This window comes from Vanessa tameamea, chromosome 17 (assembly GCF_037043105.1).
Source record: "Vanessa tameamea isolate UH-Manoa-2023 chromosome 17, ilVanTame1 primary haplotype, whole genome shotgun sequence".
Lineage (NCBI taxonomy): Eukaryota > Metazoa > Arthropoda > Insecta > Lepidoptera > Nymphalidae > Vanessa > Vanessa tameamea.
The window spans coordinates 4,556,770-4,573,515 of record NC_087325.1 but is presented as its reverse complement, the minus strand read 5'-3'; the positions used below and the strand labels follow the sequence as shown (position 1 = coordinate 4,573,515).

The window sequence follows — 16,746 nt, the reverse complement described above, 5'->3', positions numbered from 1 at the left end:
GGAGGCCTTAGTCCAGCAGTGGGAAATTTGCAGGCTGCTAATGTTATGTCTTATGTGTATGTATTCTGTGTACTCTGTCATTTTGCTGTGAACACTGTGCCGAATGGACTATTGTGTATTCTATATTTTATAAGTTACATAATTGTATCGTGTAAATATGCAGATAGCACCTCCTTGAAAATAATCCTGCCGGCGCTCAAACCTCGTATCGTTTGACTAAAAGTCCTTGGTACTAATTATTGTTAAAGGTAAAAAATAAACGGGAAATTGAGATTTATTACGATGAGAAATAAAAATATATATAAAAATATGGAAACTAAAATGTCATGATTTTTATTTATTACGAACAATAAAAGGGTAATAAAATTCAGTAAACTTAATGATAGGATACTATATAATAACATTCAACAAACCCACGATAATCACTATCATACTACACAACTGACATAAACTAGGGCATTAAGGTATAACTCATAAAATACTTTGCTACGAGACTAGTAATGGTTATTTTAATTAAAAAATAATTTACGTTGTTATCATTTTTAATTCGCTTAATAAGCGTAACTATGCATACAAATAAACATTCTTATAGTTATTATTAACCGACATTAAAATAGGTTCCATTTTTACCATAGCTGTTTAAACTATATGTTCGATTTTTTTAATTATTATTTCAGTGGGGTAGTGTAATGTTTATTGTCTTATATTATATTTATGGGAAGGCTTTTATATAAAATATTTAACATCCTTCTTTTCTACAAATTTACATGTATAACTATAAGTAGTACAGTATATAAATTAGTGAACTCAATCATTTTGAAAAATAATATTTATTTTTCAAGAAAACTTCTGACCCAATAAGACGCTCGAATATACAACACACAACAATTTAAAATCAGATGCGCCGTAACTCAAAACCGACTTTAGATGATCGGATCACGTACGTTCCAATAATATTTTCCAACTAAAAATATCCACTTAAATGCGTTTATAAATTATAATATATAAAAATTATAAAATTCTACTCCTTAAGTAATACAAAAATAAGTACATTATGCCACAGTCTACATACACTATTTTACAGAATAAATTTATTACAATAAAACATTCAACTTCATTGATAAAACTCTAATTAAAATTATTAGAACCAACTTTGTACTCTTCGACAATATTACAATAAAATACATATATTGATCCAATTTAAGCATAAGTACTTCAATACATTATATTTACCTACAAATAGTTTTAAATTCACTGTTATATTATAAATCGTGCCGGTCTCTCGGATATGATTCTGGTAATTTAAATTCCGATATTGGTGATTTATACAGGGGGTTCAACTCTTGCATGTTCTTCCTGCTTTCCTGTGCTTCTTGCAGAAACTTGGCATATGCTCGTCGGTCAGATACCACTTGAGCACATTTAATGAAAAATATGAAAATAAGACCGGCGGCCACAACACAAGCCATTATTATCAGTGAAGTCGTCATAATCTTGGCGCTCGTTGGCTGGGAACAAAACTTGGCCCTGATGACGATCTCCATCGCTACCGTAGATTTAATAGCAGCCCTATACGTGTATCTGTAGTCGCACTCGAGCCCGCCTTCCTCGTGTCGCAATATGCACGATGTGTCATCGTTGTTTGATGTTTCTGAATCAGAAAAAATACTTTAAATGTAGCTTACTACTTATACGTATTTTCTTAAAATTAATGTTCAAATATGAAATTAAAAATCAAATCATCTCACTAATATTGTAAATTCGAATGTTAGGATGAATGATTAACGATCTTTGCTAGCGCTACTTCGCTCAAGAACTGTCATTTAAAATATACTTTAAAAAAGTTGCGTCCCATTCTCAAAGCGCACGCGATGGTTGCGATAGTAATTATTATTAAATTAATTCTGAGCTTAGTAACATTATAGTTAATTTAGCACTGGTTAATATGTCTCCTACTATGAATATCTGGCGGATGTGCACCGCTCATACACGAACATACACTTGCGAATGTTAACATACTAACACTAAAACTATTCTATGAATCTTAAGAGTAAATAAAATTGAAAAATTACTTGAAAGTTAACACACGGTAATGTACATTATATATCCTTAAAGAGAAAATCATAATTATAGTGTTCTCTCTTTTAACGATTCCGTCTTGCCTGCATGATATGATATATCCACTCGCCAAGTCTTGACAATCCTTCACAGATTTCAACGTGTGATACGGGCTTAGATTGTACATACATTGCAATGTAACCTTAACGATAACGTTTTTGTGAAACGTAATAAGTTGACGTAATAAGGATTGCATTTAAAAAAAAAAAAGATACTTATTTTTAAATTAATCTTCTTAGGTGGAAATTTCATCATCCATAGATAAACGAAAATGACAGTTAAATAAGGACAAGCCACGATAGTTTTAATTTCTTTACAAGAGAGAGAAGAAAGATATGACGCAGAAAGAAAGAGAAAGAGAGCTGTATATTTTAAAAAGTTTTAGTTTTACATTGCGTACTGTATTTTATACATTTTATATATACTTTATATATGTAAAACATAATATATTAGATACAACACACTTGTATGCTATAAGTTACGCCACCACGCACATTGCTGTAATATAGTTTTACGAGTTATTTAGATGCAATATGAAAATTACTCGTTGTTATATTTCCGTCACCGCAAAGCTTCTAAATTAGGCTCTTTAGAAAAGACGTTTAGTTTAAACACGCTCTTAAATTTAATGTCACCGCAAACTAAACACTATCATTTAACCTACATTTCGTTAAACGATACAGTTTCTTAACTTAAAGAGAAGAAATTACTAGTGTAGGAGACATTTACTCATTTAATAAGATTACTACAAAGAAATTTGATTATATTAAATGTATACTCAACGTTTTTGGATTTTCTAGAAAAGTTATAAAATACTTTAAATGAGTTATTATGTACAAGTATCGTGTTAATTAATGTTTTATCTGACTGCCTCATTGGTCTTGTGGTTATAAGGAAGCAAAGATCTGCTCGAGATCAAGGTCTTGGGTATAATTACCGAGTCGGGCAATTAAATTATTATCGGGTTTTTCTGTCCAAAAATTCTCAATTGGGGACGGAATTTGGAAATCGCTTATGTATACAATAATTTCATGATTCGAATAACACGTAAAAGCTAGAAATACTTTCGATTGTGTTGAATTTACCATCCCATGGATTATGATCGTAAAGAAATAAAGAGCGCAGCTATATTGACGTACTCAATTTTACACTTTAATATTAGTCTCTGTGCAGTTAGTCTCTAACTTTCTGTCGAAATAGATCTGGAGATGACGATGATGATGTCATCAAGGTTAAACATAAAACAGTTGCTGAAATACACTTATATATACGAACTATTTGTATTTGTTATAGTGTTTAATTATCTCGTCGATCTAGATTCCGAGGTCTCGGGTTCGGGGGTTTATTTTTGGAATAAATGTAGCATGCTCCCCGCGCATTTGGCACGTCTCCCTTGAGAATGACATCAAAAACATTCATGCTGAAGTAACACTTTTAACAAACTCATATCAAAAGTTCGAAGGTCAACTTACTAACTATGGAATATAAAGTAAAATATAATGAGCCATGATCTTAAGGTCTTAGTATAATTTCTAAGTATATTCTATCAATGTTAATCCATATATATATTACTTTAAATATGTATTTAAAAACGAACCTTCATCAAGCCTTTCACTAACAGTGTAGTTGATATTTCCGATAGTGCAAATATCAGTGCAGTTGCTATCCAAATGACACAGAACACACGGCTCTGCATTAACACAAAGTGGATTTTCACAAGTTGCACAGGTTTCACAAAAACGTCCAGAATAAACGGTGCCTCCTTCGTTAGCACTGGAACATTGGCATCGACCTGAAAATATATAATTATAATCTAATTCGTTGCGCATTATATACTATTTCAGATATTATCTCAGAGGTATATTTTAGACCGATTGTATACTATATTAAAGATGCAAATCTAAATTAATAGCTACTGTAATATATTACATAGAATTATGCAACCTTCTATTATTGTAAAAAAAATAAAAAATAATGAATTATAATTATGAAATAGAATTTATGTTAATATTTTTGGTATTCAGTATCCGAAAGTCATACCACAAACACAATCGCCATGTCCTGAACAGATTTCGTTGGAGGTCGGCGCGACGCACGTGTCGGTTTCGGCGGTGCACTCGCACGCCTCGCCGCTCCACCCCTCCACACACTCGCACTGGCCGCACACACACACACCTCGCTCTATACCACCACACTCTACGCCATTTTCTCTGTAACAATTAAAACAGTAAAATACTTTGATATACCGAATATGACAACTATATATATAATTTTTTTAATTGCATAAATGGATGAAATCTTTTATCATAGCTGATACTGTAGAGCTATTCTTTAAGAAAAAACTCGAAAGTCTGCAGTTAGTGTTCTTTCGAGTTTTTTCGAGCATGAAATGTCTAATGTAATATGCGAAACTTACTGTAATATATATTTATATAATGTATAGGATACATGAATCAAAATTGCGTAGATTCGGATATCAAGATTTCTCGAGTGAGATACGAAGTGTATTCTTAGAGAAGTGAAGGTATGAAAATTTTTAAAAACCAAGCGTGAGATATGTTCATATTGTTTTATTATTTATTAATTTCCCAGCATTGAAGGAACAGTCTGTTTACATAAGCTGATCAAATTTAATAAATAGTACTGCATCTATAGCTCGCTACAGATACAGACCTACTGATCTCGCATTGCTTGCACTGGCAGTACCGGCCGCTGGAGCCGCGGTCGCACTGGCAGCGGCCGCACACGCAGTCGCCGGCGCCGGAGCACGCGAGCGCGCGCGTGACGTTGGGCTCGCGGCACTGCGCCTGCAGCTCCGCCGACGCGTTCTCGTCCTCTATGGTGCAGTTGCAGTACGGACCCGACCTGGAAGTAGCGGACACTTTATTGTATACACACTAATAGAAAATGTCACAATGTCAGGCTATACCTCGTTTCTTGTTTTTAATTTTGGAACTTCACGATGTTACTAAGTCATAACGACATATTCCTTAATGCCTGCACATGAGATTAGAAAATGAAAAATTAACTATGGAAAAAAATATACGCAACAGAAACTGATCTTGCGATCTTCGACTAAAAGTCACCAAATCTATCGGCCATCCTCACACCGACTTATCAATCTACTATTGTATCATTTATAAGACAAGAGTGTCCCAGTGAAATTACCGGCACAAAGGGCGACATTGTAAGGTTTTACGTCGTTGACAATGCTTAGGTCAATGGGCGAGAGCGACCATTAAACATGAAGAGGCCTATTTCACTTCTTGCTACAAATAAAAAAGTTCTTGATTCTCACCATCCTTTATTACATTGACAAACTCCACAGACAAGATGAGAATTCCGGGGACACGTTAGAACCAAATCCTTCTGCTCATCGCTCTGACATTTACAACCGCACTGTATTTCTACATCAAGTGTTAAAGAGTCTTGACCCAGCTGGCTTTCTGATATCGTGATCGTTTGGTGCGACTGAAAACATTAAATTAATTTGAATGACCTAATTATAATGTTATATAAAAATTATATTTTCTTAGATATGACCTGCCAAATTCTACTATAATATATAAAATTATTGTTTGATATTGAATAATATTTAGGAAGAAATTTATAGAAACCATGCATATATTTAGATATTATCATACAAATTGATTTAGAAAACAAAATGTAAAGACTTTTAAAACAAATTATAACTTAACAGACAACGTGTGTACCTTCAGAAATGATTCATTAAACTTCCGTTAAGAATGTTGTTAGCTAAAAAGTCCATTACCATTTTGTATTCCGGACAAGATTCCAAACTGACGTGGGCCTCGAAATTAAGCGTCATGCCATATCCAACGCCGGTGCAACGCTTCGCTTCTATCAATGAGCCCCCTTTCACTCCGCAATCGGTGAAATATGTAACCTTTATAGGGCCTGAACTGGAGTCATCCTCAAAATTAACGACGCTCACGATATCTTCATAACCCATTTTGACTAGCTTCAGAATGTTCGAACTGTCGCTCTCTAGTTTGGCTACGTAGGTGAAGTCACTCAATAGGTTGTGTAGGCTGTCGTAATGGTCCTTCACATTTTCCGTAACCGCGAAAATTACATTCACCTGTAAGTACAGTCGTATGAATATTAAAATAAATTATATATTTTACACTTAAAGGTTGGCCTTAATTTCTTATTTAAATTTTTGCTTGAAAAACAAAGTTTTGCTTATTTCCCTTCCTAGTTAAGCGTAAAACTTATGTTAAGAATGAAGAAGAAAGTAGTGCAAAGGATCAGGATGAAACCTACGTCTTCCAAACCATTTAGCCACATGTAGGTATAACGTTGATAAATTGACTCATTTAAAATTGTATCTGAGTTAATCAAATTTTATCTTAATTTTTTCATTGAATATTACTTTAATATATTAGCTCAATGTCCAAAATAATAAGACAGTTGTTATGTAATGTAACCGTAGATAACATAATTTGCTAGAGCAACAATTCAATTACACGAGTAAACAGAGTCGCAATACTTTACTTTTCTGATATCGTCGGAAAACAGATTTGCGTAACACATGCAGTCTAATCTGTATCTATACACATTTATATTTACCTTGTACTTATCAAGCAGTCGGTATATTTGTGCTATGGACGGATAATCGTATACGGCCGCTTCGGAATAATAACCATTTTCATCTAAATGACATTGTTCGTCGCTTTTTAACGAAGCACCACCTATGTTAAAAAAATAAATGGAAGTATGTAAGTAAGTAAAATAAATGTCCCGCTGTCGGGCAAAGGAACACTTCTCTCTCCTCTGGAAATGGTAGGTTGCAATATTGAACTAGAACGAGAAGATTTTTGGCAGGAGAAGCAAATTAAGAGGAAAATTTATGATATATCATACATACCTAATTTTCCGTCACCCGCTGTATGAAATAGTCCATCTGAGAGCAATATGACTATTTTTCTGCTGTGGGGAGACCAACCGATCTCCTTAGCACAAGTTATCGCCTGCACCAAAGCGTCTAACTGTGCTTCGGCGTTGTCCAAGTTTGCTGTTACTGAACTACTGTTTACCTTTTCAATAAATTCATTTACCTACGAAAACAATAAACGAATACAGGTAAAAACGACACATTAAACTTTACTTTAATCTGTAATGTATACGCACTAAAATCTTTAATACTATTCTTGAAGAAGAAAATAAAAAATTGTTTCAAATTTGATAGATGGTAGAACCGAACAAATGTGGCAGAATTTTCACCGCCACATACAGATTTCTTCACGTTTCTTATTGTTTAGTTTTCAGCTTTACCTGATTTGTAAGTGTTAAGTGATGTTTATAGCTGTAGGTTGCCTCACACGCCTCTTCTTCCACCGTACAAGGATTCGCAAGTCGCCTTGGATCGACGCTTATAAATGGCATTATTGGTTTTTCGGCGAAGGCACCAAATCCTATTCTACAATTTAAAACAATAAATTGAAAATCGAACATCCACGCTTCTTATACATAATCGATTTTAAGTGCGTGCAACACAGTATACGTGCCGTCAAAAATACTTAATTATTTTTTTCATTAAAAATGCGCCAAAAGAATAAAATATTTAGATGTTCAATTGTTTTGAGTAAGTAAATTAAAAAAAGAACGTTCGAACTAAATTCTATTTACCTAAAATTATCTGTTAAATTCTTCAACAACGATGGTAGATCGTCTCTTAGAGACACTAAGGTTTCTTTGTCGTCTTTCATTGACCAAGTGAGATCCATTAAGTAATATAAATCTAAAGGGTAATTTTTGGCAGGTCTATACGAAAACTTAATTTTCCTAGTTTCACCTGAAATACAAGTATACTTTTATAAGATAACATGTTAATTTTATACTTTAAGATTCAATTTATTATTTTTTAATTGATTTAGAGAGAGCGACTCGACATAATCTATTAAAGGGAGAGGGGTGGTGACGACATACGGACAGTATTCTATCTAAATATAGAATATACACAAGAGAGTATGATATTTGTAACTTCATAGTTACTATAGTTTTAGTTATATGGACCAAAGTATAAAAGTTTTAAATACTATTGAATGCATAATATTTAAATTTTCTTTGCTGTTTCCGTTAACGGAAAATATGTACGTTGCAAAATATGACAAGCCTTTAAAGATGCCTTACGAAGGACTAAGGTACGTACGTGGTTTTAACGAAAGTCTTATTTTTTGCGGTTGTATTTGCACAACTGCCTCGTGACTGTCGGGTAGCATGTCTTGCAGAGAATGATTTTCAGCAACTTCCCATACTGGTTTGACAGGGCGTTCTATCATGCCCTGACCGCATCCCGTGGCCACCAGACTGTTAATAATTATGATTTAATAATATATATAATTGGCTCCTAAGAATTTAAATTATTTGCGTAAGAAATAAATACGCTCGATTTTACTCTCTCTGCTGGATTGTACATTTTCATGTGCTGTACTTTAATTAATATATAGAAAATAATAATTTCATTTATAATAAATACTTTTATTTTATAATAAAATATAACATTCAATTTATTATATATTGTTCGTTATATAACAAAATAAGTTGAAAAATAAACGAGCATTGCCATCTATTTCGTGTACACACGTGTATCAGTTGGATGCTAACCTCCTTTAGTATTTCGAAAGCGATGTTGATTGTCGATCAATGTTAATATTAACACACTCGATGAACGATTGAAAAAAATCAGGCAAATTGAAAAGTATTCACTCCCCTTGTCATGTACGCCTCACTATCAATCAATGGGATGTCTTGATTGTTGAGGAAGAACGACACGCTTAGAATGTAGGAATGTCTAATCCCAATGACCCGGGAACATTACGGCAATATAAGGAAATAGTACGTTATAAGCATTCATAATTATCCATTGTTTTAGAAGTTCCAAATTTAAACCTGCGAGTTATGTGAATCGGTTTGTTTTACTATTTGTAAACATAATTTTCATTATCGCACCAACATTATTATAATTTAGTTTAAATATAATAATAAATACGATGTATGTAAAAGATATACGGTTTATAATTTAAAAAAAAAATCCGTTACACATTTATTTAAAAAAATAATGATTCGCTATCTTTACCGTGGAACTTAAAAAAAAACAACTTAAGAGTTATTATAATATAGGTTGTTTATCAAAAAATATAAATATAGTTAATTCACCTTTCATCATCGTTACATCGCGGAGCTATTGAACTATAGTAGGGATCTGCACACCAACGACAATGGCCAGCAGCGGACAAACAGGGCCCACATTCCTCATGTTGGATGCACACCAATTTATTCAATAGCTGCTCTTCAACTGTAAAAAAAAATCTCTCTTAAACCTCAATAGTTTAGTCGACGGGTCGACTAGCGATGTTGAATCGCAGATTTGGTATTGACCCTGCAGGGTCAGTTGGCTATTGTCGGAATCTTTTCATAGAGCATTCATGCTTGACGTTAACAGTTATTTTGGAAATAATAAAAATAATAATTAGCTAACTAAAAAATGCCGAACGATGAAAATGCTGAACGAATGAAAAACGAGCCGAGATGGCCCAGTGATTAGAACGCGTGCATCTTAACCGATGATTTCGGGTTCAAACCCAGGCAGGCACCACTGAATTTTCATGTGCTTAATTTGTGTTTATAATTCATCTCGTGCTCGGCGGTGAAGGAAAACATCGTGAGGAAACCTGCATGTGTTTAATTTCAACAAAATTCTGCCACATGTGTATTCCACCAACCCGCATTGGAGCAGCGTGGTGGAATATGCTCCAAACCTTCTCCTCAAAGGGAGAGGAGGCCTTAGCCCAGCAGTGGAAAATTTACAGGCTGCTAATGTATGTAATGTAATGTAACTAAAAAATAAATAATGATGTTATTTTCCTAAACTAACTCTCATTGTTAAAAACGCTATCCATCTCGATTAACTGTTTGATGAAATCGTAATTGTCAATTAACTTGTTGTCAGCGGTAGAGTATTACGTAATCTTTCTATCACTCTACGGAAAAAGTAACAACGGGCGCCTAAATAAGACATTTAAGAGTCAAAAACTAATTAATCTGAGTGGAATGAATAGTAAAATGTACCAAAAAATACTTACTTATTTTAATTTAGAAAATTTAATAATACGTAGATATACTATCGTATTGTTAGCAATGTAAAGTGTATTCATTAAAAAATATATGTATAAAATTCACATTTTAATCTTGTTATTCTTTGTTAAAAACATTAATTACTTAAATTTTATGTATTTAATTAAATTTTAAGCAAAAAGTATTTAAATTAAATACATATTTTTAAGAATAGGTTAGTAAAATTATGTTTTAAAAGGTTTCCTATTAAAAGATTACAAATTCACAATTTTAATTATGGCGTTATCTTATATAGGTACTTAAAAAAACATTTTTTGTTTGTATTCTGTTTTCACGCATTGTTCATTCGTTTCTATAGATGTATTCCGTAAAAAATCGAAACTCACCATAGAACACGAACGTGAAATGTCAGAATTAATATGCGACATTGAATATAATAATTATAAACTTATAGATTACAGGTATCAAAATGGCGTATCGCCGTAAGGCGGTTGTCAATATTTCACAAATGAGATAGCTACGAAGTTAGTCCTTACAAAAACGCACTGTTGGCACATTTTGTTGGCACCTGCGCAAAAGCATACGAATCTTATAGGATGAACTTACAATAACATTTAAACAGGCATTACTATTTATCCAGAATATCCTATTAATTACACAGTTATTATGGATATAAAAAAATATATTTTAATCAAAAACATTCAAATGTTAAGAGCGGTAGCCTGTAGTTTAAACGAATCAGATTCAAATTCTATTTCATCATTATTTCGGAACATTTGATATATGTCTCAAAAAAATAATGAAATAAAAAATATAGATGATTTGAAATTACGCGCAATATATAGTTAACAAGGTAACACACATAAAAATAAGAAAGGTAGTATATATTTGAGAAACTAAAATTTTAATTTAGTTATTAATACATTTATAGATTTGGTTTGTATAAGTATTGGTTATTTAATCGCACCAAAACTGCTGAAAATGATTCTTCGAACCTGACTAAAGTTTGTTTCGGAATATAGTAATACAGTTTTCATTTTTTTGGACATTATATATTAGATTCCTTTGATCATTTAAATTTGACAAATTATAAATATTTTTCTTAGCTTACCAAAACATTTCTAACTTTTTTACACATGATATAATAACATGCATATCTCTAGACTCTATATATTATATATATATATAACTATAGATACCCAAAGCCACAGCTAATCTTTAAGATTTCGTAGATTTTATGTTGTTTTTTATTTGATAACACCTTATTATGGTAAGCGTCATTGCGCCCCAAATCATACGTTATGCCTCTTGTGCCTGTAATTACAGGAGTCTGGAGGATGATTGACCCTTCATGACGGAACAAAGTATTATAAATCGCTATACGGCGGTAGAATAAATGACATTGTACCTACCCAGGCGGACATAAACTAACGAGTATCAAGTATTTGAATTTAGTGAGAAAATTAAATCGAGTCAATTTCGTTAATTGAATATATCGTATCGAATAATCGTTTTGGATGGAATTTTCTTTTAAGTTTTGATTTTAGTCCCCGAATAAATTCTGTCTGACTTTGATTGACATATTTCTACCTCGTAGTTTTAAAACCTCTGATCTCTCTGTGATCTTGTCGAATTACCGTCTTATCAGACTATATGAGTAAAGAAATAGTCCCCTTAGGTACTTTAATATATCTAAGGGAACAAGATATAATGACTGACAGACAAAGTGGCTGATCTTCTATCAAAATAAAAACTATGACTATAAAAAAAATACAATAAATGAATCTTTAGTTTGTTATTTTTCAAATACGAATAAAACTGTGCCTACAACGTGTACTAATACCGACTATATTATACGTACCGCGTAATAGCTATGCTAAAGCACTTAAGATACTTAAATACTCAAACTGATATAAATATATTTATATATCTTTATGAATGTAAGATGGTAATGAATGAATGACGACAAATGAATAGCCGGTCAGAGACAATGAGCTATTAATCAAGAGAGAAAGTCGCCGAAATTCCTCAATTGTATAAACATTATATAGATGTTCATTGTAGAGACCTTATATGAAAAAAAGGTTTTATGTCGCGGAATGTCGTCAAACGTAATGTACTTGGTAGTTGGAAAGTTTTATTGTAACGTTTTACTCACTGTATTTTAACATTGTTTTAACTCATCTCTGACATTTTAAGTTGTTTTATTTCATCCTCTAGTTTAAATTCCAAATTTAAAATAAAAAAAATTGTTTCAAGTTTAAAAATAATTAAAAAAAACGATAGAGTTTTATTATGCTGAACCAAGATCAAGGAATTAACAGCCCACGTAATACTAATTGAACACTTATCAATGACTACAATAGTGGATATAATTACTATTGTTTTGAGCGACATAGATTGTTGCAGCGTGACCTGAATATGTCTGTAGGCCTGTAACACCGCCATTGATTTCTTATTTGAATGTGACGCCCGTGATACGATTCTACTTACATTATAAAATTCAATTTATAGATGGATTTTAACTATTTCTTAAATGAATATTAAACAGTATTCCATTTAACAATTGTTTTTTTTTCGAATTTGATAAGTAATTTTCAATTGTTTCTAAAATTTTAAAGACATAATTATTTAATAGTCGAAATATTTATTTACAATGGTTTTCAAAAAGTAACTGTAAATCAAATAGTTTTCAGTGACTTAAAATAAAAGACTTTTAAAATTTAGTCTAGAGTTATAAGTATTTCAATACCACGCGATGGTACTTAATTAAATCCCATTGTAATACAAATTTAATAATATATTATCTAAAATGGGCGTAGATTCTGATACAGATATTTAATACACTGCAGCGTGACACAAATCGCACGTGGTTTGATACCAACAGTGTAATAAATAATGTTAGTATCGATCACAACATCACATCTGTAATTATTAACCGCCCACGCTAACATTACGTTTCATTAACACTCTCTATTCATCGCTTGATCATCCCCCCTCATCTATCTGGATTACAACATAGATAAGTTACGCGACACGTTTTTATATATGTAGTTAGATCTCGTACGACACGAGATGAATGAGATTATTATTATTATTATTATATACGTTTGTTAACTTCAGTCTCAAAGTCACTTATTTTAGATTTGGTTTATAATATTTAACGAGTGTCATTCAAACCGCTTTGCTTATTTAATGCTATATAATAAATTAATATGCTATGTCTAGTATGTGATTTATATAGGTTTAGTTTTTTCACAAGAGAAGAATTGTTCTGGGTACGATACACAGATTCTTTTTCCAAACAATTCTTCTCTTGTGAGAAAACACATTTGAAAAATCATTCACGCCTTTTTCATAAAGCCCAAACAGGATGCTTATTTTTATTTATTTGGTTAAATTAATTGATAATTTTAATTTTATAATTCTGGATAGTTTATAATATACGTATATATTAGATATGTATAACTATTTTTATTAATAATAGGTATAAATGGTAGTAATACGTTCGGTGGTAGGGAAATATCGTTGTACTACAAAACAAAATAAGCGTATGTCGAATTTGCTATAGCAAGAGCAAACGGAACCTACACAAGACCTAAGCAATCCGAAGACTAAGACTGCAAAGGAATCAGTCGAAGGACCAACAGTTGTACGTGCTTAAAAAGGCACATTAGTGTAACACTGCCAACTTACTAATTCTGAACTGCTGCTGATAATATAACACTTACATATTACGTTAATTTCATTACTGCAACGAGTAGAAACAGGAAATTCAGTAAGGAAGGAATTCGCGTCTGTTTAAAATCAAGCTTCTGAGGAATAAACAAATCTTAACCAATATGCTGCTAATATAAACACACTTATTCACTTGTACCGTGCGCATTTAGTTTAACATGAACTTAATATTGTGTTCCTGTTTAAATCTAATTTTAAAAAATTAAGCTGTGAACAGTTAGAATGTAATTATTTTCTACGTTTATGCAAGTCATAATAATTACTAACATTAATTGAGTATTGTTTAATATATAATGTTTTTCGAGAACGGAAATACGTTTACGTCATTTCCTGCTCCTTGTAGTAAATTCCAGTTTATCCTGAAATAGATTTAACGTAAATCTTTTTCCGTGTGCATTCTTCTACTCATCCTTATCAAAATGTCACTATTGTAATTTTAAATAAGTAATAAGTTGACAGTGATACACGTAGGTATTTATTTATTTACTAAAAAGCGTGGTAAAAATTTTGTCTCGGTAATTTAAATATTATACAAAGAAATTTATAATATAAAGTTATCAAGAAATTTTCAGGCATTTATAATTTTTTTTCTACTTTGTAAACCTTCTCTTTTGTGTATTATAAAGTGATTAACGTCCATAGACACAAGATCTATACACAAAAACGCCTTCTTACACCGTCAATGCACCGCCAACCACAATATCTGAGATACTATGTCCCTTGTGCCTGCCGTTACACAAGCTCTTACACACTTTAAACCAGAAAATAGCAATATAAAGAAGTGAATGGGTGGTATTCTCAAATCAGCGCTGCACAACATTTATAGGATTTCCCATAAAAATATATCCTGAAACTAATAAGCACAACTGTGTAGCACATTCTCTGAGTTTACAATTCCTGAAATATTTTTCACATACTATTGAAAATATAATACAAAAAAAGTAGACCATGGGAATTTGCAAAAAGATGTATTTGATTTGTTCGATAATCTTCGTCACCAACAGCCAAGTTCCATTGGAATTTGTTCTATATAGCAATCGATTTAAGGATTATTTTCATGTACCTACTCGACAAGTATCTGCTATATTTACAAAGTTCGTGTAAATTTAGACCTAAGCAGATACAAATATGCACTAACACTAACACATTAATCCCTATCTTGTCGTGTAAATAAAACTGTCATTCGTATTCAAGAAATTTTCTATTTCAGAATGCTAATGCTTAAACAGGTGGGTTCTGACATCTGTATGGCTATTTTAGAATACATTTATTTCATGTTGCCACAAATAAATCTTTCCTTTTGAAGCGAGACGCGTCTTTATGGACTGATAAGAAGTAGCTTCGTTTAATTATGACGATTGATGTTACTGCATTACCTTTCACTTCAATTTAATTATACATGATAATTAAACACGGTATTTGTTTATATTTTAATTACCAAGCTAAATATAAACCTTATAAACGTTAAACGTAGATTTATTTGAAAGTATTGTTACTTAATATATATTACGGATTCTACGACCGAAGCTAAGCTAACCTTCTTAGATTAATAAAGTCGATTAATAATAAAACAGTAGGTAAATGCGATAGAAACACTTTAGTTATAATATATTATTTAATAATATATCGATAATATATATATATTTTTTGAATGAATGTTTAATTAAATATGTCATGATAATTAAGTGTATTAAAACCAAATATATTTTTATACAGCGGTACTAATGTAGAGTAAATAATAAATAATTTAAACCTTAAAAGTTATAACAAATAATTTTACTACCAGAAATTATTTGGAGTGCGAATGAGTGAATAAAATAATAATAGCATCATGCTTCGTAGTAACATATACATATATATTACTCATCTAACTCATGTTATATTAAAGGATAACATAAAAAAAACAATATGCAACATATGGAAAACTAACTCTCACCTTGACCGCTTACATATCCGATAATAAAGAAACTGCACAAGTTAAACAATGCGAACACGAAAAATCTGCCGATCATGATCGATTTCAAACTAATCACTGGTATTTGCAGTTATATTTGACCGAAACGCGATCGGTTTCGCGATGAGTAACTGATAAGGACTGATAAGATGATAAGGATAAGGGGAGGCGCGGGCGAAGCGCTCACGGCGCTCGCACCGACGACTCCTTCGGGCGACATCTGCCGAACATCTAATCTACGCTCCATGCATTGTCGACTTGTTGCCGCTTACGGCCTACGTTAATGAAAACTTACGAGAGAAAACATTGTTCCACGTCCATTAACCACGTATAAAGGCCATATATTATATCGTATCCTCTACCGCGTTAATGTATAACGAACTGTGTTTTATTCTTCTTTTTATTTGAATGGAACGTAAGTTTATTCAGAGTACGATACGTTCAGTGTCGCGTGAATTAATTGCAGTCGTCTGATAACATAATTTTTCAGTGTTATCACGAGAGGAAGTATGGCAAGATGTTTACAAATCTTTAGTGTTGCATTCGTTTATTTCATAACATTAAGATAAAGATTTGACACTTTTTCAGTTTATAACCTCGTAACTCTACATACTCTTAACTTTATACAAAAAATAAGTTCCGCTTTTTTATACGCAGTGAATGTAAGATTCGGTGTTTTATATTTTTACTATGAGTAAGTATCAATAGTTATGAACAATTAATCTTTTCCAAAGTATAAGATATACATTACATTAATATTTTTAGTATCCTTTTGCTTATAGTGAATTTAATTTTATATATTTTAGTAAATTTTAATATGTACTTACGTCTATTTA

At 31.9% G+C, this 16,746-nt stretch overlaps 1 protein-coding gene across 1 annotated transcript; it reads right to left on the bottom strand.

The window, feature by feature from the left end:
* Positions 1-811: 811 nt before the first annotated feature.
* LOC113400239 (integrin beta-nu) lies at positions 812-16,154 on the bottom strand. The gene is made up of 13 exons (XM_026639740.2): positions 15,893-16,154; positions 9,301-9,439; positions 8,294-8,451; positions 7,771-7,936; positions 7,417-7,561; positions 7,010-7,199; positions 6,712-6,833; positions 5,891-6,220; positions 5,417-5,589; positions 4,792-4,983; positions 4,159-4,328; positions 3,716-3,910; positions 812-1,651 (listed from the first exon to the last, which is right to left on the bottom strand). The coding sequence occupies exons 1-13, from the start codon at positions 15,966-15,968 to the stop codon at positions 1,263-1,265; spliced, it is 2,445 nt and encodes an 814-aa protein (XP_026495525.2). The 5' UTR covers positions 15,969-16,154; the 3' UTR covers positions 812-1,262.
* Between the last annotated feature and the right edge of the window lie 592 nt (positions 16,155-16,746).

Excerpts from the sequence above, each read along its gene's own strand:
- LOC113400239 (XM_026639740.2), bottom strand. The coding sequence starts at position 15,968 with ATGATCGGCAGATTTTTCGTGTTCGCATTGTTTAACTTGTGCAGTTTC. Across the intron at positions 7,200-7,416 it reads ACTTAACACTTACAAATCAG|GTAAATGAATTTATTGAAAA; the intron begins GTAAAGCTGAAA and ends TTGTTTTCGTAG. Across the intron at positions 4,984-5,416 it reads TGTCAATGTAATAAAGGATG|GTCGGGTCCGTACTGCAACT; the intron begins GTGAGAATCAAG and ends CGCTACTTCCAG.